A 20,881-nucleotide genomic window follows, 5' to 3' on the forward strand; every position below is an offset into this window, starting at 1 on the left:
GAGCAGAGTTATAGGCACATAATCAGGCTGCTTTCCTCAGGACAAGGTGTGGTTAGACTCCACCCAAATGTCTACATGCAGGATCGAAAAATGTGTGGTTTAAATAAGCCATGGTGGTATTCACCAGCAAGAGCTATGGCGGCATCTAGTGTTTAATACTGATCTTTGCAGGCACAGTTTATTTTTTTACATTTAGCAGACGCTCTTATCCAGAGCGACTTACAGTAAGTACAGGGACATTCCCCCGAGGCAAGTAGGGTGAAGTGCCTTGCCCAAGGCAACACAATGTCATTTTGCACGGCCAGGAATCGAACTGCCAACCTTCAGATTACTAGTCCGATTCCCTAACCGCTCAGCCACCTGACTCCCATTCTTTGTGTAGTTAGTTTGATAATGCATATTTGCATTACATAAAGACAATGCTATGTCAACATTTGAACATCTGAGAGAATAATTTTCATGAAGGCCAATTGCAAAAGCTGTGTTAACATATTTACCACTCTGTTTTTTAGGTACCCTAAGCAGACATCACACCAGGGCGTAAAAAAAGAAATAAAGATTATCAAAGGTATGGCACAACATTTTCTTCCTCTGTTTCTTTCTCCTGTTATGTCTTAAAAAATTTAATGTAAATTAATTTGTGGGGGGCAGGCACTGGGCAATTTCACTCACTCTTAACCCTTATATTGCCTCTTTGTCAACTTTTCAAAGATGGCTGAGGAGGAGGATACCAGGGAAGTGCTCTTTTCAGAATGGATGGGTGCAGACAAAACAGGACTAACCATTGAGCAGAAAGGTGGAGGAGAGATCTTTGTCAAAGAGGTTAAGACGGAGTCCCCTGCTGCACGCACAGGCCGAGTGCACGAAGGTACTGGTTCATTTCTTCAGTACATAAGTTGTAGATACTACAACAGTAATTTTTAACATATCCTCTCCTGCTATTGACATTACTGATAGTGAGTACATGGTAGAATGTCACATTAAATCAGCCAATGAGTTTTGTCTTGTGCAGTAGGATTCCATTTAGTTTCATTCATTTAAATATTAGGATTTAAATATATTGCCATGTATTTTCTGTGTAGGTGATCAGATTGTTGGTGCCACCATCTATTTTGACAACATGAGCTCAGAAGAAACATCAGAGCTACTAAAGACCTTAAACAAACACAAGGTTGGACTGAAACTACAGAACAAGGACAAGTCACCTTGCCGCTCACCCATGGGCACTCTGTCTTTGGAGAGTAGGAGTCGATTTGGAGGATCCAGTCCAGACATTATCCTAGTATGTTCTTTTTCTCAAAAATCACAGCTTTACTTTGTTTAAAGTTGTCATAAAGTTTTCAGTCATTTTCCTTGTTGTTTATGTCACATTCCTATACCAACAGAGTGGAGATGATGAGGACTACAAGAGAATATACACAAAGAAAATCAAACCACGTCTGAAGTCGGAAGACCTGGCAGAAGGGGTGGATGTGCGAACAGAGCGTCACAGCAGCACAAGCAGCGATGGGAGCACAATCACAACCATCACTCGTCGAATTACTACCTACACTGTAGATATGCCAGGGGGCATGGGCGAGCAGCTTGAACTTTCAAGCCCAGAGTTCAAGGGGCTACGAAAATCGGTGGACAGCCCCACTCAGATAAAAGTCTCCTCATCATTAAGCCCCTCAGGTAAAGGGAGTGCAGAGGAGGGGGTTTTCGAGCAAGGAAACGTCTCTTTTACTGGGCCACATATTGGTGGCTCCTCAGAAACACACTGGAGCACTGGCGGGGTGAAGACCACAACAGTAACAAGGGTGGTGGAGGGGGATGGTGCAGGGCTCCAATTTAAGGGACCCAGCTTTGGAATGTCAGGGGGTAAAGGTCAGACAGGCTTTGGCCTTTCAAAAGGATATCAGCAGGGAGATGAAAGCATTCAGGTTTCAGGTGTGTCAAACGTGAAGGTTAAAGAGAGTGTGAGCATGGGCAGCAAGTATGACACTGTAGGAGGTGTTGATATGCCCTCAGGCAGTTGGAAGTCAGGATCAGTCAGCATTTCGCTGCCAGGAAAAACTCAAAACCTAGACCTGCATGGCCCTAGTGTCAGTAGTACAGTATCAGAAACCAATATTGGAGACCAGCATTTCAAGTCAGGAGGTGTCAGTATTCCTGGTGGCAAAGTAGGTGGAGTTTCCTCATCTGGCCTACCAGTAATAGACACAGAATTGAATGGAGGTAAAATGTCACAAGAAATAAAATTGCCTACTGTCGATATGAATATCTCAGGAATCTCCTCAGTGGGCCAACCTAAGGGGGCTGATTCATTTAAAATGTCCATCAAAGAACTTTCAAACAAGGGCACAGCACCAGAGAGTGAAAATGGAGTCACAAGTGGAATTAAAAAGACAACCTTTGGATTGAACATCGGAGGTGCAGAAAGAGGCATGGATGTCAAACTACCACAATTGAAAGGGACTGTAGAAGTTCCAGCTCTTGAAATAAAAAGTGACATAAAATCACCCAAGGTTGACATTAAAGGGCCAAAAGTTGAAAATGCAGATCATAGTGATATTAGCATGTCAAAAATTAAGACATCTTCTTTCGGAATTAAAGGACCCAAAGTTGAAGGGACTAGTGTTGATATTAAACTCCCTAAAGCTAATATTAATGTGAGTGCCCCAACAATGGATTTTGAATGTCAAGATGTCAATGTCAAAGGACCCCAAGGTGAATTTAAGGTGCCAAAGATGAAAGTGCCTTCCTTTGGAATTAAAGGACCAAAAGTGGAGGGTCCTGATGTTAATATTGACCTTGCTTCAGCTGATGTTAATGTTCCCAAAGTTGATATCAAAGGCCCTGGACTTGACATTGAAGGACATGACGCTAAAATCAAAGAACCAAAATTCAAGTTACCCTCCATGTCGGGACCAAAGATCACAATGCCAGATGTTGATATCAATCTCAAAGGCCCCAAAATGAAGGGCGAAGTGGAGCTCAAGGCACCTAAAGTAGATATTAAAGGGCCAAATGTTGATCTACAAGGTCCTGATGGAAAGCTTAGGGGGCCGGATTTCAAGACGCCAACCATTTCCGGACCTAAAATCTCTTTGCCAAATGTGGATATCAATGTCAAAGGACCAAAGGTAAAGGGAGAAGTGGATATGTCAGCGTCAAAGATAGAGGGAGACATCAGAGAACAAAAAGGAGACATTGAAGGGCCAAATGTAAATATTGAAGGTCCTGATTATGGCTTTAAAATACCAAAGATCAAAATTCCTTCATTTGGAATTAGAGGAAACAAAGTGGAGAGTCCTGGTGACTTCCCTAAAACAGAAATTGGTAGCAATGCCCCCAGCCTTGAACTTGACAATGATGGTTACAAGGGCAAAATCAAAGGCCCAAAATTCAATGTGCCATCTGGGCCAATGATCTCAAGTCCAGCTGTGGATGTAAATCTGAAAGGTTCAAAAATAAAGGGAGATGCAGATGTGACAGGTGTGGACGTGTCCATGCCAAAGATAGAGGGAGACCTGAAGGCACCCAAAGTAAGCATTGAAGGGCCAGATGTTGATATTGAAGGTCCTGAAGGTGGATTCAAAATGCCCAAAATGAAGATGCCTTCATTTGGATTCAAAGGACCCAAAGTGGAGGGTCCTGATGTCGATGTTAAACTACCCAAAGCTGACATTGACATCAAGGCACCAAGTGTTGACCTAAAAGGACCAGAAGTTGACATTGAAGGGCCTGACGGCAAAATCAAAGGTTCAAAATTCAAGATGCCATCCATCTCAGGGCCAAAGATCTCAATGCCAGAAATGGATTTCAATCTGAAAGGTCCAAAGGTGAAGGGAGATGTGGATGTGTCAGTGCCAAAGATAGAGGGGGACCTGAAGGCACCCAAGGTAAACATTGAAGGGCCAGATGTTGACATTGAAGGTCCTGAAGGTGGATTCAAAATGCCCAAAATGAAGATGCCTTCATTTGGATTCAAAGGACCCAAAGTGGAGGGTCCTGATGTCGATGTTAAAATACCCAAAGCTGACATTGACATCAAGGCACCAAGTGTTGACATTAAAGGACCAGAAGTTGACATTGAAGGGCCTGACGGCAAAATCAAAGGTTCAAAATTCAAGATGCCATCCATCTCAGGGCCAAAGATCTCAATGCCAGACATGGATTTCAATCTGAAAGGTCCAAAGGTGAAGGGAGATGTGGATGTGTCAGTGCCAAAGATAGAGGGAGACCTGAAGACACCTAAGGTAAACATTGAAGGGCCAGATGTTGACATTGAAGGTCCTGAAGGTGGATTCAAAATGCCCAAAATGAAGATGCCTTCATTTGGATTCAAAGGACCCAAAGTGGATGGTCCTGATGTCGATGTTAAACTCCCCAAAGCTGACATTGACATCAAGGCACCAAGTGTTGACATAAAAGGACCAGAAGTTGACATTGAAGGGCCTGACGGCAAAATCAAAGGTTCAAAATTCAAGATGCCATCCATCTCAGGGCCAAAGATCTCAATGCCAGACATGGATTTCAATCTGAAAGGTCCAAAGGTGAAGGGAGATGTGGATGTGTCAGTGCCAAAGATAGAGGGAGACCTGAAGACACCTAAGGTAAACATTGAAGGGCCAGATGTTGACATTGAAGGTCCTGAAGGTGGATTCAAAATGCCCAAAATGAAGATGCCTTCATTTGGATTCAAAGGACCCAAAGTGGAGGGTCCTGATGTCGATGTTAAACTCACCAAAGCTGACATTGACATCAAGGCACCAAGTGTTGACATAAAAGGACCAGAAGTTGACATTGAAGGGCCTGACGGCAAAATCAAAGGTTCAAAATTCAAGATGCCATCCATATCAGGGCCAAAGATCTCAATGCCAGACATGGATTTCAATATGAAAGGAGCAAAGGTGAAGGGAGATGTGGATGTGACAGTGCCAAAGATAGAGGGAGACCTGAAGGCACCCAAGGTAAACATTGAAGGCCCAGATGTTGACATTGAAGGTCCTGAAGGTGGATTCAAAATGCCCAAAATGAAGATGCCTTCATTTGGATTCAAAGGACCCAAAGTGGATGGTCCTGATGTCGATGTTAAACTCCCCAAAGCTGACATTGACATCAAGGCACCAAGTGTTGACATAAAAGGACCAGAAGTTGACATTGAAGGGCCTGACGGCAAAATCAAAGGTTCAAAATTCAAGATGCCATCCATCTCAGGGCCAAAGATCTCAATGCCAGACATGGATTTCAATATGAAAGGAGCAAAGGTGAAGGGAGATGTGGATGTGACAGTGCCAAAGATAGAGGGAGACCTGAAGGCACCCAAGGTAAACATTGAAGGCCCAGATGTTGACATTGAAGGTCCTGAAGGTGGATTCAAAATGCCCAAAATGAAGATGCCTTCATTTGGATTCAAAGGACCCAAAGTGGAGGGTCCTGATGTCGATGTTAAACTCCACAAAGCTGACATTGACATCAAGGCACCAAGTGTTGACATAAAAGGACCAGAAGTTGACATTGAAGGGCCTGACGGCAAAATCAAAGGTTCAAAATTCAAGATGCCATCCATCTCAGGGCCAAAGATCTCAATGCCAGACATGGATTTCAATATGAAAGGAGCAAAGGTGAAGGGAGATGTGGATGTGACAGTGCCAAAGATAGAGGGAGACCTGAAGGCACCCAAGGTAAACATTGAAGGCCCAGATGTTGACATTGAAGGTCCTGAAGGTGGATTCAAAATGCCCAAAATGAAGATGCCTTCATTTGGATTCAAAGGACCGAAAGTGGAGGGTCCTGATGTCGATGTTAAACTCCCCAAAGCTGACATTGACATCAAGGCACCAAGTATTGACATAAAAGGACCAGAAGTTGACATTGAGGGGCCTGATGGCAAAATCAAAGGTTCAAAATTCAAGATGCCAACCATATCAGGGCCAAAGATCTCAATGCCAGACATGGATTTCAATCTGAAAGGTCCAAAGGTGAAGGGAGATGTGGATGTGTCAGTGCCAAAGATAGAGGGAGACCTGAAGACACCCAAGGTAAACATTGAAGGGCCAGATGTTGACATTGAAGGTCCTGAAGGTGGATTCAAAATGCCAAAGATGAAGATGCCTTCATTTGGATTCAAAGGACCAAAAATCCATGGTCCTGATGTAGACATGAACCTCCCAAAAGGTGACTTTGACATCAATGCACCCAGTGTTGACATTAAAGGACCAGAACTTGATATTGAAGGACCTGATGGCAAAATCAAAGGCCCCAAATTCAAGATGCCATCCATCTCAGGGCCAAAGATCTCAATGCCAGACGTGGATTTCAATCTGAAAGGTCCAAAGGTGAAGGGAGATATGGACATTTCAGTGCCAAAGATAGAGGGAGACCTGAAGGCACCCAAGGTAAACATTGAAGGCCCAGATATTGACATTGAAGGTCCTGAAGGTGGATTCAAAATGCCAAAAATGAAGATGCCTTCATTTGGATTCAAAGGACCTAAAATCCATGGTCCTGATGTAGACATGAACCTCCCGAAAGGTGACTTTGACATCAAAGCACCCAGTGTTGACATTAAAGGACCAGAACTTGATATCGAAGGACCTGATGGCAAAATCAAAGGCACCAAATTCAAGATGCCATCCATCTCAGGGCCAAATATTTCAATGCCTGATGTGGATTTCAATCTGAAAGGTCCAAAGGTGAAGGGAGATATGGACATGTCAGGGCCAAAGATAGAGGGAGACCTGAAGGCACCAAAAGTAAACATTGAAGGCCCAGACATTGACATTGAAGGTCCTGAAGGTGGATTCAAAATGCCAAAAATGAAGATGCCTTCTTTTGGATTCAAAGGACCTAAAATCCATGGTCCTGATGTAGACATGAACCTCCCGAAAGGTGACTTTGACATCAATGCACCCAGTGTTGACATTAAAGGACAAGAACTTGATATTGAAGGACCTGATGGCAAAATCAAAGGCCCCAAATTCAAGATGCCATCCATCTCAGGGCCAAAGATCTCAATGCCAGACGTGGATTTCAATCTGAAAGGTCCAAAGGTGAAGGGAGATATGGATGTGTCAGTGCCAAAGATAGAGGGAGACCTGAAGGCACCCAAGGTAAACATTGAAGGCCCAGATATTGACATTGAAGGTCCTGAAGGTGGATTCAAAATGCCAAAAATGAAGATGCCTTCATTTGGATTCAAAGGACCTAAAATCCATGGTCCTGATGTAGACATGAACCTCCCGAAAGGTGACTTTGACATCAAAGCACCCAGTGTTGACATTAAAGGACCAGAACTTGATATCGAAGGACCTGATGGCAAAATCAAAGGCCCCAAATTCAAGATGCCATCCATCTCAGGGCCAAATATTTCAATGCCTGATGTGGATTTCAATCTGAAAGGTCCAAAGGTGAAGGGAGATATGGACATGTCAGGGCCAAAGATAGAGGGAGACCTGAAGGCACCGAAAGTAAACATTGAAGGGCCAGATGTTGACATTGAAGGTCCTGAAGGTGGATTCAAAATGCCAAAGATGAAGATGCCTTCATTTGGATTCAAAGGACCAAAAATCCATGGTCCTGATGTAGACATGAACCTCCCAAAAGGTGACTTTGACATCAATGCACCCAGTGTTGACATTAAAGGACCAGAACTTGATATTGAAGGACCTGACGGCAAAATCAAAGGTTCAAAATTCAAGATGCCATCCATCTCAGGGCCAAAGATCTCAATGCCAGACGTGGATTTCAATCTGAAAGGTCCAAAGGTAAAGGGAGATATAGACGTGTCAGTGCCAAAGATAGAGGGAGACCTGAAGGCACCGAAAGTAAACATTGAAGGCCCAGACATTGACATTGAAGGTCCTGAAGGTGGATTCAAAATGCCAAAGATGAAGATGCCTTCATTTGGATTCAAGGGACCTAAAATCCATGGTCCTGATGTCGACATGAACCTCCCAAAAGGTGACTTTGACATCAATGCACCCAGTGTTGACATTAAAGGACCAGAACTTGATATTGAAGGACCTGATGGCAAAATCAAAGGTTCAAAATTCAAGATGCCATCCATCTCAGGGCCAAAGATCTCAATGCCAGACGTGGATTTCAATCTGAAAGGTCCAAAGGTGAAGGGAGATATGGATGTGTCAGTGCCAAAGATAGAGGGAGACCTGAAGGCACCCAAGGTAAACATTGAAGGGCCAGAAGTTGACATTGAAGGTCCTGAAGGTGGATTCAAAATGCCCAAAATGAAGATGCCTTCATTTGGATTCAAAGGACCTAAAATCCATGGTCCTGATGTAGACATGAACCTCCCGAAAGGTGACTTTGACATCAATGCTCCCAGTGTTGACATTAAAGGACCAGATCTTGATATTGAAGGACCTGACGGCAAAATCAAAGGTTCAAAATTCAAGATGCCATCCATCTCAGGGCCAAAGATCTCAATGCCAGACGTGGATTTCAATCTGAAAGGTCCAAAGGTAAAGGGAGATATAGACGTGTCAGTGCCAAAGATAGAGGGAGACCTGAAGGCACCGAAAGTAAACATTGAAGGCCCAGACATTGACATTGAAGGTCCTGAAGGTGGATTCAAAATCCCAAAGATGAAGATGCCTTCATTTGGATTCAAGGGACCCAAAATCCATGGTCCTGATGTCGACATGAACCTCCCAAAAGGTGACTTTGACATCAATGCACCCAGTGTTGACATTAAAGGACCAGAACTTGATATTGAAGGACCTGATGGCAAAATCAAAGGTTCAAAATTCAAGATGCCATCCATCTCAGGGCCAAAGATCTCAATGCCAGACGTGGATTTCAATCTGAAAGGTCCAAAGGTGAAGGGAGATATGGATGTGTCAGTGCCAAAGATAGAGGGAGACCTGAAGGCACCCAAGGTAAACATTGAAGGGCCAGAAGTTGACATTGAAGGTCCTGAAGGTGGATTCAAAATGCCCAAAATGAAGATGCCTTCATTTGGATTCAAAGGACCTAAAATCCATGGTCCTGATGTAGACATGAACCTCCCGAAAGGTGACTTTGACATCAATGCTCCCAGTGTTGACATTAAAGGACCAGATCTTGATATTGAAGGACCTGACGGCAAAATCAAAGGTTCAAAATTCAAGATGCCATCCATCTCAGGGCCAAAGATCTCAATGCCAGACGTAGATTTCAATCTGAAAGGTCCAAAGGTGAAGGGAGATATGGACGTGTCGGTACCAAAGATAGAGGGAGACCTGAAGACACCCAAGGTAAACATTGAAGGGCCAGATGTTGACATTGAAGGTCCTGAAGGTGGATTCAAAATGCCCAAAATGAAGATGCCTTCATTTGGATTCAAAGGACCCAAAGTGGAGGGTCCTGATGTCGATGTTAAACTCCCCAAAGCAGACATTGACATCAAGTCACCAAGTGTTGACATAAAAGGACCAGAACTTGATATTGAAGGACCTGACGGCAAAATCAAAGGTTCAAAATTCAAGATGCCATCCATCTCAGGGCCAAAGATCTCAATGCCAGACGTGGATTTCAATCTGAAAGGTCCAAAGGTGAAAGGAGATATGGACGTGTCAGTGCCAAAGATAGAGGGAGACCTGAAGGCACCGAAAGTAAACATTGAAGGGCCAGATGTTGACATTGAAGGTCCTGAAGGTGGATTCAAAATGCCAAAAATGAATATGCCTTCATTTGGATTCAAAGGACCTAAAATCCATGGTCCCGATGTAGATATGAACCTCCCGAAGGGTGACTTTGACATCAATGCACCCAGTGTTGACATTAAAGGACCAGGACTTGATATTGAAGGACCTGACGGCAAAATCAAAGGCCCCAAATTCAAGATGCCATCCATCTCAGGGCCAAAGATCTCAATGCCAGACGTGGATTTCAATCTGAAAGGTCCAAAGGTGAAGGGAGATATGGATGTGTCAGTGCCAAAGATAGAGGGAGACCTGAAGGCACCGAAAGTAAACATTGAAGGGCCAGATGTTGACATTGAAGGTCCTGAAGGTGGATTCAAAATGCCAAAAATAAACATGCCTTCATTTGGATTCAAAGGACCTAAATTGGAGAGTCCTGATGTCAATGTTAAACTCCCAAAAGCTGATATTGACATCAAGGCACCAAATGTTGACATAGAAGGTCCAGGCGTTGACATCGAAGGACCTGATGGCAAAATCAAAGGTCCAAAATTCAAGATGCCATCCATCTCAGGGCCAAAGATCTCAATGCCAGACATGGATATGAATCTGAAAGGTCCAAAGGTGAAGGGAAATGTGGATGTGTCAGTTCCAAAGATAGAGGGAGACCTGAAGGCACCTAAGGTAAACATTGAAGGAGCAGATATTGGCATTGAAGTACCAGAAGGACACCTAAAAGGACCCACATTTAAAATGCCATCAATCTCAGGACCTAAGTTGTCAATGCCTGATGTGGATTTCAATCTTAAAGGGCCAAAGATGAAAGGAGAAATACATGGTGATGTCAGTGGTCCTAAAGCTGAAATTCATGCTGGTGACATGTCCCTTGACAGCCCTGAAATTGGAACAAAAAAATCCAAGTTTAAAATGCCCAAATTTGGATTTAAAGGTAGCAAAGGGAAGGGCCTTGATATTGATGTCAATGTTCCAAAACCAGATATCAATATTAAAGGTCCAAAAGTAAAGGGTGACATAGACGTCTCAATCCCAACTGGCGAGGCCGACTTAAAATCACCAACTGTCTCAATAGACGCTGATGTGAAGGGTGCTGAAGGAGGATTCAGGATGCCAAAATTCAAAATGCCCAAATTTGGCTTCAAAAGCCCTAAAATAGAAAAGCCGGACATCGATGTAAATCTTCCAGATGTTGACTTGAAAAGCCCAGATCTGGATATTGAAGGACCAGAAGGCAAGGTCAAAGGGACAAAATTCAAGATGCCATCCATCTCAGGGCCAAACATCTCAATGCCAGATGTGGATTTCAATCTGAAAAGTCCAAAGGTGAAGGGAGATATGGATGTGTCAGTGCCAAAGATAGAGGGAGACCTGAAAGCACCCAAGCTAAATATTGAAGGCCCAGATGTTGACATTGAAGGTCCTGAAGGTGGATTCAAAATGCCAAAGATGAAGATGCCTTCATTTGGATTCAAAGGACCCACAATGGAGGGTCCTGATATTGATATTAAACTACCCAAAGCTGACATAGACATCAAGGCACCAAGTGTTGACATAAAAGGACCAGAAGTTGACATTGAAGGACCTGACGGCAAAATCAAAGGTCCAAAATTCAAGATGCCATCCATCTCAGGGCCAAACATCTCAATGCCAGACGTGGATTTCAATCTGAAAGGTCCAAAGGTGAAGGGAGATGTGGACCTGTCAGTGCCAAAGATAGATGGAGACCTGAAGGCACCGAAAGTAAAAATTGAAGGGCCAGATGTTGACATTGAAGGTCCTGAAGGTGGATTCAAAATGCCCAAAATGAAGATGCCTTCATTTGGATTCAAAGGACCTAAAATCCATGGTCCTGATGTAGACATGAACCTCCCGGGAGGTGACTTTGAAATCAATGCACCCAGTGTTGACATTAAAGGACCAGAACTTGATATTGAAGGACCTGATGGCAAAATCAAAGGTTCCAAATTCAAGATGCCATCCATCTCAGGGCCAAAGATTTCAATGCCAGACGTGGATTTCAATCTGAAAGGTCCAAAGGTGAAGGGAGATATGGATGTGTCAGTGCCAAAGATAGAGGGAGACCTGAAGGCACCGAAAGTAAACATTGATGGCCCGGATATTGACATTGATGGTCCTGAAGGTGGATTCAAAATGCCAAAAATGAAAATGCCCTCATTTGGATTCAAAGGACCTAAAATCCATGGTCCTGATGTAGACATGAACCTCCCGGAAGGTGACTTTGAAATCAATGCACCCAGTGTTGACATTAAAGGACCAGAACTTGATATTGAAGGACCTGACGGAAAAATCAAAGGCCCCAAATTCAAGATGCCATCCATCTCAGGGCCAAAGATCTCAATGCCAGACGTGGATTTCAATCTGAAAGGTCCAAAAGTGAAGGGAGATATGGACGTGTCAGTACCAAAGATAGAGGCAGACCTGAAGGCACCCAAGGTAAACATTGAAGGGCCAGATGTTGACATTGAAGGTCCAGAAGGTGGGTTCAAAATGCCAAAAATGAAAATGCCCTCATTTGGATTCAAAGGACCTAAAATCCATGGTCCTGATGTAGACATTAACCTTCCGAAAGGTGACTTTGACATCAATGCACCCAGTGTCGACATTAAAGGACCAGAACTTGATATCGAAGGACCTGACGGCAAAATCAAAGGCCCCAAATTCAAGATGCCATCCATCTCAGGGCCAAAGATCTCAATGCCAGACGTGGATTTCAATCTGAAAGGTCCAAAGGTGAAGGGAGATATGGATGTGTCAGTGCCAAAGATAGAGGGAGACCTGAAGGCACCGAAAGTAAACATTGAAGGGCCAGATGTTGACATTGAAGGTCCTGAAGGTGGATTCAAAATGCCCAAAATTAAGATGCCTTCATTTGGATTCAAAGGACCAAAAATCCATGGTCCTGATGTAGACATGAACCTCCCGAAAGGTGACTTTGACATCAATGCACCCAGTGTTGACATTAAAGGACCAGAACTTGATATTGAAGGACCTGACGGCAAAATCAAAGGCCCCAAATTCAAGATGCCATCCATCTCAGGGCCAAAGATCTCAATGCCAGACGTGGATTTCAATCTGAAAGGTCCAAAGGTGAAGGGAGATATGGACATTTCAGTGCCAAAGATAGAGGGAGACCTGAAGGCACCCAAGGTAAACATTGAAGGCCCAGATATTGACATTGAAGGTCCTGAAGGTGGATTCAAAATGCCAAAAATGAAGATGCCTTCATTTGGATTCAAAGGACCTAAAATCCATGGTCCTGATGTAGACATGAACCTCCCGAAAGGTGACTTTGACATCAAAGCACCCAGTGTTGACATTAAAGGACCAGAACTTGATATCGAAGGACCTGATGGCAAAATCAAAGGCCCCAAATTCAAGATGCCATCCATCTCAGGGCCAAATATTTCAATGCCTGATGTGGATTTCAATCTGAAAGGTCCAAAGGTGAAGGGAGATATGGACGTGTCAGGGCCAAAGATAGAGGGAGACCTGAAGGCACCAAAAGTAAACATTGAAGGCCCAGACATTGACATTGAAGGTCCTGAAGGTGGATTCAAAATGCCAAAAATTAAGATGCCTTCTTTTGGATTCAAAGGACCTAAAATCCATGGTCCTGATGTAGACATGAACCTCCCGAAAGGTGACTTTGACATCAATGCACCCAGTGTTGACATTAAAGGACAAGAACTTGATATTGAAGGACCTGATGGCAAAATCAAAGGCCCCAAATTCAAGATGCCATCCATCTCAGGGCCAAAGATCTCAATGCCAGACGTGGATTTCAATCTGAAAGGTCCAAAGGTGAAGGGAGATATGGATGTGTCAGTGCCAAAGATAGAGGGAGACCTGAAGGCACCCAAGGTAAACATTGAAGGCCCAGATATTGACATTGAAGGTCCTGAAGGTGGATTCAAAATGCCAAAAATGAAGATGCCTTCATTTGGATTCAAAGGACCTAAAATCCATGGTCCTGATGTAGACATGAACCTCCCGAAAGGTGACTTTGACATCAAAGCACCCAGTGTTGACATTAAAGGACCAGAACTTGATATCGAAGGACCTGATGGCAAAATCAAAGGCCCCAAATTCAAGATGCCATCCATCTCAGGGCCAAATATTTCAATGCCTGATGTGGATTTCAATCTGAAAGGTCCAAAGGTGAAGGGAGATATGGACATGTCAGGGCCAAAGATAGAGGGAGACCTGAAGGCACCGAAAGTAAACATTGAAGGCCCAGACATTGACATTGAAGGTCCTGAAGGTGGATTCAAAATGCCAAAAATGAAGATGCCTTCTTTTGGATTCAAAGGACCTAAAATCCATGGTCCTGATGTAGACATGAACCTCCCGAAAGGTGACTTTGACATCAATGCACCCAGTGTTGACATTAAAGGACCAGAACTTGATATTGAAGGACCTGATGGCAAAATCAAAGGCCCCAAATTCAAGATGCCATCCATCTCAGGGCCAAAGATCTCAATGCCAGACGTGGATTTCAATCTGAAAGGTCCAAAGGTGAAGGGAGATATGGATGTGTCAGTGCCAAAGATAGAGGGAGACCTGAAGGCACCCAAGGTAAACATTGAAGGCCCAGATATTGACATTGAAGGTCCTGAAGGTGGATTCAAAATGCCAAAAATGAAGATGCCTTCATTTGGATTCAAAGGACCTAAAATCCATGGTCCTGATGTAGACATGAACCTCCCGAAAGGTGACTTTGACATCAAAGCACCCAGTGTTGACATTAAAGGACCAGAACTTGATATTGAAGGGCCTGATGGCAAAATCAAAGGCCCCAAATTCAAGATGCCATCCATCTCAGGGCCAAATATTTCAATGCCTGATGTGGATTTCAATCTGAAAGGTCCAAAGGTGAAGGGAGATATGGACGTGTCAGGGCCAAAGATAGAGGGAGACCTGAAGGCACCGAAAGTAAACATTGAAGGCCCAGACATTGACATTGAAGGTCCTGAAGGTGGATTCAAAATGCCAAAAATGAAGATGCCTTCTTTTGGATTCAAAGGACCTAAAATCCATGGTCCCGATGTAGACATGAACCTCCCGAAAGGTGACTTTGACATCAATGCACCCAGTGTTGACATTAAAGGACCAGAACTTGATATTGAAGGACCTGATGGCAAAATCAAAGGCCCCAAATTCAAGATGCCATCCATCTCAGGGCCAAAGATCTCAATGCCAGACGTGGATTTCAATCTGAAAGGTCCAAAGGTAAAGGGAGATATAGACGTGTCAGTGCCAAAGATAGAGGGAGACCTGAAGGCACCGAAAGTAAACATTGAAGGCCCAGACATTGACATTGAAGGTCCTGAAGGTGGATTCAAAATCCCAAAGATGAAGATGCCTTCATTTGGATTCAAGGGACCCAAAATCCATGGTCCTGATGTCGACATGAACCTCCCAAAAGGTGACTTTGACATCAATGCACCCAGTGTTGACATTAAAGGACCAGAACTTGATATTGAAGGACCTGATGGCAAAATCAAAGGTTCAAAATTCAAGATGCCATCCATCTCAGGGCCAAAGATCTCAATGCCAGACGTGGATTTCAATCTGAAAGGTCCAAAGGTGAAGGGAGATATGGATGTGTCAGTGCCAAAGATAGAGGGAGACCTGAAGGCACCCAAGGTAAACATTGAAGGGCCAGAAGTTGACATTGAAGGTCCTGAAGGTGGATTCAAAATGCCCAAAATGAAGATGCCTTCATTTGGATTCAAAGGACCTAAAATCCATGGTCCTGATGTAGACATGAACCTCCCGAAAGGTGACTTTGACATCAATGCTCCCAGTGTTGACATTAAAGGACCAGATCTTGATATTGAAGGACCTGACGGCAAAATCAAAGGTTCAAAATTCAAGATGCCATCCATCTCAGGGCCAAAGATCTCAATGCCAGACGTGGATTTCAATCTGAAAGGTCCAAAGGTGAAGGGAGATATGGATGTGTCAGTGCCAAAGATAGAGGGAGACCTGAAGGCACCCAAGGTAAACATTGAAGGCCCAGATATTGACATTGAAGGTCCTGAAGGTGGATTCAAAATGCCAAAAATGAAGATGCCTTCATTTGGATTCAAAGGACCTAAAATCCATGGTCCTGATGTAGACATGAACCTCCCGAAAGGTGACTTTGACATCAAAGCACCCAGTGTTGACATTAAAGGACCAGAACTTGATATTGAAGGGCCTGATGGCAAAATCAAAGGCCCCAAATTCAAGATGCCATCCATCTCAGGGCCAAATATTTCAATGCCTGATGTGGATTTCAATCTGAAAGGTCCAAAGGTGAAGGGAGATATGGACGTGTCAGGGCCAAAGATAGAGGGAGACCTGAAGGCACCGAAAGTAAACATTGAAGGCCCAGACATTGACATTGAAGGTCCTGAAGGTGGATTCAAAATGCCAAAAATGAAGATGCCTTCTTTTGGATTCAAAGGACCTAAAATCCATGGTCCTGATGTAGACATGAACCTCCCGAAAGGTGACTTTGACATCAATGCACCCAGTGTTGACATTAAAGGACCAGAACTTGATATTGAAGGACCTGATGGCAAAATCAAAGGCCCCAAATTCAAGATGCCATCCATCTCAGGGCCAAAGATCTCAATGCCAGACGTGGATTTCAATCTGAAAGGTCCAAAGGTGAAGGGAGATATGGATGTGTCAGTGCCAAAGATAGAGGGAGACCTGAAGGCACCCAAGGTAAACATTGAAGGCCCAGATATTGACATTGAAGGTCCTGAAGGTGGATTCAAAATGCCAAAAATGAAGATGCCTTCTTTTGGATTCAAAGGACCTAAAATCCATGGTCCTGATGTGGACATGAACCTCCCGAAAGGTGACTTTGACATCAATGCACCCAGTGTTGACATTAAAGGACCAGAACTTGATATTCAAGGACCTGACGGCAAAATCAAAGGCTCCAAATTCAAGATGCCATCAATCTCAGGTCCAAATATTTCAATGCCTGATGTGGATTTCAATATGAAAGGTCCAAAGGTGAAGGGAGATATGGACATGTCAGTGCCAAAGATAGAGGGAGACCTGAAGGCACCAAAAGTAAACATTGAAGGCCCAGATATTGACATTGAAGGTCCTGAAGGTGGATTCAAAATGCCCAAAATGAAGATGCCTTCATTTGGATTAAAAGGACCTAAAATCCATGGTCCTGATGTAGACATGAACCTCCCGAAAGGTGACTTTGACATCAACGCACCCAGTGTTGACATTAAAGGACCAGAACTTGATATTGAAGGACCTGACGGCAAAATCAAAGGCCCCAAATTCAAGATGCCATCAATATCAGGTCCAAATATGTCAATGCCTGATGTGGATTTCAATCTGAAAGGTCCAAAGGTGAAGGGAGATATGGACATGTCAGTGCCAAAGATAGAGGGAGACCTGAAGGCACCAAAAGTAAACATTGAAGGCCCAGATATTGACATTGAAGGACCTGAAGGTGGATTCAAAATGCCAAAAATGAAGATGCCTTCATTTGGATTCAAAGGACCTAAAATCCATGGTCCTGATGTAGACATGAACCTCCCAAAAGGTGCATTCGACATCAATGCACCTAGCATTGATGTAAAAGGACCTGAACTTGACATTGAAGGTCCAGAGGGTAAAATGAAAGGTCCACAGTTCAAAATGCCATCAATCTCAGGTCCAAATATTTCAATGCCTGATGTGGACTTCAATCTTAAAGGACCAAAGATGAAAGGAGAGGTTGACTTGCCCAAAGTGCAAGGAGACATTAAAATCCCTGCAGTAGACATTGAGGGGTCAGATGCTGACTTTGAAGGTGGATTCAAGATGCCAAAGATTAAAATCCCTACATTTGGATTTAGAGGACCCAAAATCGATGGTTCTGATGTGGATGTTCATCTTCCTACAGCTGACATTGATGTCAGTTCTCCCAGTGTTAACATTAAAGGACCAGAAATTGATACTGGAGGTCTAGATGGGAAAATGAAAAGCCACAAAGTCAAAATTCCATCAATAGATACTAGTCTTGAAGCCAGCGATGTTGACATCAATGTCAAAGGGAAGAAGGGAAAGTTTAAACTACCTAAAATGAAAGGGAAGGTTAGGAAAACTGATATTGATGTTGAAACACCCCATGTTGATATGGATGTAGAGTCACCTGATATCAAACTGAAAGGAACAAAGGTAAAAAAGCCATTTTTTGGAAGGCTTCATTTTCCTGATGTCGAATTTGATATAAAATCTCCAAAAGTAAAACATGAAAGTTCACTGGCTGTAGGATTGAAATCATCTGACTTGGACTTGCCATCTGCCAGCCTAAAATCAAATGTGAAGGACTTGGATCTGAATTTAGAAGGCCCAGATGTAAAATTATCAACACCCAAAGTCAAAATGCCAAAAATGAACACAACAATTCCGGATACTGACATCAATTTAAATGGACAAGGAGATGCATCTTTTTCAGGGGGTTTTAAAGGACCAAAACTAGATTTTAAGGGAGAAGCAGAGTTGGACTCAGCTGGGGGAATACATTATCCAGAGGGGAATGTAACATTTCCAAAACTTAAGGTACCAAAGTTTGGCATTGCTTTGCCTCAGTTGGAGGGAAGAGAGGTAGGAGTAGACGTGGAGTCTGGTGCATCAGCAAGTGAAAATAAAACAGTTCAAGCCCCAACTTTCAGTGGAAAGGTTATGTCTCCGAGTGTAGAGGTCCAGAGTCCAGAATTGAAGCACAGTGGTGGGAAAGTTAAGGGGAAAATGCCAAAGTTCTTTGGAAAATCTAAATCAAAGGGTGGCAGTGCAGTTGATTTAAGCCTCCAGGGGCCAGAGCTAGAAATGAGTGGAAAGGGTGGTAAAGTCTCTAAAGAGTTAAGTTTAAGTTCTGGGGAATTGTTAAGTAGGAAGTTGGAAGCAGAAGGTGGTTCCGGGCTAAGTGTGTCACCCAAGAGCAAATCTGCCTCACTGGATCTGTTTAAAAAATCGAGGCATCGCTCCACTTCTCTGAGTGACGAGGGAGATCTTGGTTCTTCTTCTCCTTCGGGTCACTTAGAGGCAGAGGGTGGTGACATTTCGTTGGATCTGGGTGGGGCTAAGGTGAAAGGAAAGAAAGGCAAGTTAAAGTTTGGGACCTTTGGAGGTTTTGGCTCCAAGTCAAAAGGCTCATATGAAGTGTCACTAGGCGAAGATAGTGAAGCAAGAGTAGAGGGAAGTGCAGGTGTTTCTCTCCCCTCAAAGAAATCTAGAATATCTTCATCCTCCAGTAGTGACAGTGGGTCAAGAGGAGGTTTTCGTTTTCCGAAAGTTGAACTGACTGTGTCACCTAAGAAATGATCAATTATAAGGCTATAAAATTAAACCTTCTCATGTAATGCCCAATACTCTGTTTCATACATAGAACATTCACATCTGCTCAAGTATTACAAAACTTGACAGAAAGCTCACAATCATCTCAATCAATATAGAGCAATAATCTTCCCCTCAACTTTCCCCAAATTTCACAGGGTTGCATGAGACCGTTTTGAATAACATTTAACTGTAAATAAGATAAATTTGTATTGTAATATTAAATATTGTCTTTTGTACATAGTCAAAATTTATTGAACATAAACCATCTTACAAAATCTCTACAAAAACCACCAATAGTGCCTCACATGATTAGTCCAAGTGTCTTACTGAATTCTGTTAAATGGATTAGGTGTGGTATTTTTTTATCCCGGGTTCTTTGCACAGAAATGATATGGTATCATTTGTAATGTATATTACTTTGATTATGTAACCAAACAGCAAAAACAACTGCTTTTGTTTTGAAGCTTTGAATATATAATCAATGCAGACATATTTACTCACCTCAGAGCTGGACCTAGACATTCTACCTAAAGTTATGCCGTTAGAGATCATAATAGCAAAGTCATTTCATACTCCTGTAAACTATAAATTGTATTTACTACTGTCAAAACAAAATCATATATTGTATGGATAATCAATACACCAATGTTATTTTTTGCAATATGTCTCTTTTCATTTAACACAAAACTAATATACTGTACTTTCACTGTAGAAATTAAATTGAGCTCAAAAGTCAAATTGAGATTTACTCAAACATTGCAATCTACAGAACAATTCCTGTTTCAGAACTGCTAAGATGAGGTTTATCTGAACAATGCATCACTTTTTATCTGTATTAGACCACATGGATGGTTCTGTTCTTTCATTCTCAGTCTCTTCAATTCTCACTTCTGTTAATTAAAGCTTTTTGTGTATTTTCTGTTTGATTAAAGGAATTGTCACAAGTAAAAAGTCACACATTGCTCAAATCACTTGTATAGAGAATGAAACTATCTGCAGTGTTTATACTAGAAACAAACTTCCAAACTGCAAATTGTCTTTCATTTAATTGATAGACATTGAGATGAATTATATGAGTGTTTTGTTTTTATGTATGCATTCTGCAAAACAAATCAAATAAACTAATGAGTCACCAGCTGCGGAATTTCTTGAATGTTGTGTAATTAGCTTCATCCCCAAGCAATAGCTTTCACAATCAGCTCTCTGTTAATATTCTTTTTTAAATTAATAGACGGTAGGAAGCACTGTTTTTACAAGGTAACGGCTATTAGATATTGATATTGAATTCTATGCTTATCACTTACTAACATTCATGGACTGTGGGGATGAATAGGAAGTTTCATTGTCTTTTTGTATTAGAACATCACAAATACAACACCTCTCTATTATGTGGGGTCTTTTGTTAAGTGGCATACATTGGTAAAATAATGCAACTTGTGTTTTCATTGACACAGAGACTAAAGAAAATTTTTGAGTTATGCAATATCTTAACAACCACTTCCATTCTTAAACGGAGGCACAAATATGGAAAAACGCATTTTGGAATGAAGAGTATGTATTACACACGTACACACAACCAGACTTCCTGTAGTTCCAAAGATCATGACGTTGCCATGGTGACACAAGGGCAGGTGAATAAAGTGATTATGTGCTGTTCAGCTGCAACGGCTTGCTAGGCTACCTGGTTGGAATGTATTTATATTTTACAATACAATTCAAAACAATACAATATCTGACCACCCAGCTAACGCAATTTTATTCCAGGAAGTTACCTCAATGTTATTTTAGTCTCTGCAAAGTCACGGTTAGGGACTTGTGGTGTCAATTGAGTAATGGCAGTATTTTGTTTAACATGCTTTTTTTTGCATGTA

General features: G+C 42.6%; 1 protein-coding gene across 4 annotated transcripts in view; it reads left to right on the plus strand.

The window, feature by feature from the left end:
- The window catches only part of ahnak (AHNAK nucleoprotein), a 33,216-nt gene extending 13,071 nt beyond the window's left edge, over positions 1-20,145 (plus strand). Inside the window, exons 3-8 of one of the 4 annotated variants that reach the window (XM_067248327.1) lie at positions 513-568; positions 712-868; positions 1,083-1,282; positions 1,386-6,774; positions 7,132-15,171; positions 15,886-20,145. In XM_067248327.1, the coding sequence (XP_067104428.1) occupies positions 712-868; positions 1,083-1,282; positions 1,386-6,774; positions 7,132-15,171; positions 15,886-18,995 (16,896 nt within the window). In that variant the 5' untranslated portion in view covers positions 513-568 and the 3' untranslated portion in view covers positions 18,996-20,145. Of the gene's footprint in view, positions 1-512; positions 569-711; positions 869-1,082; positions 1,283-1,385; positions 6,775-7,131 lie in introns of all 4 variants that reach the window. The other 3 variants (XM_067248326.1, XM_067248325.1, XM_067248324.1) reach the window with 3 other exon arrangements.
- Positions 20,146-20,881: the final 736 nt, after the last annotated feature.

Source organism: Osmerus mordax, chromosome 12, assembly GCF_038355195.1.
Source record: "Osmerus mordax isolate fOsmMor3 chromosome 12, fOsmMor3.pri, whole genome shotgun sequence".
Lineage (NCBI taxonomy): Eukaryota > Metazoa > Chordata > Actinopteri > Osmeriformes > Osmeridae > Osmerus > Osmerus mordax.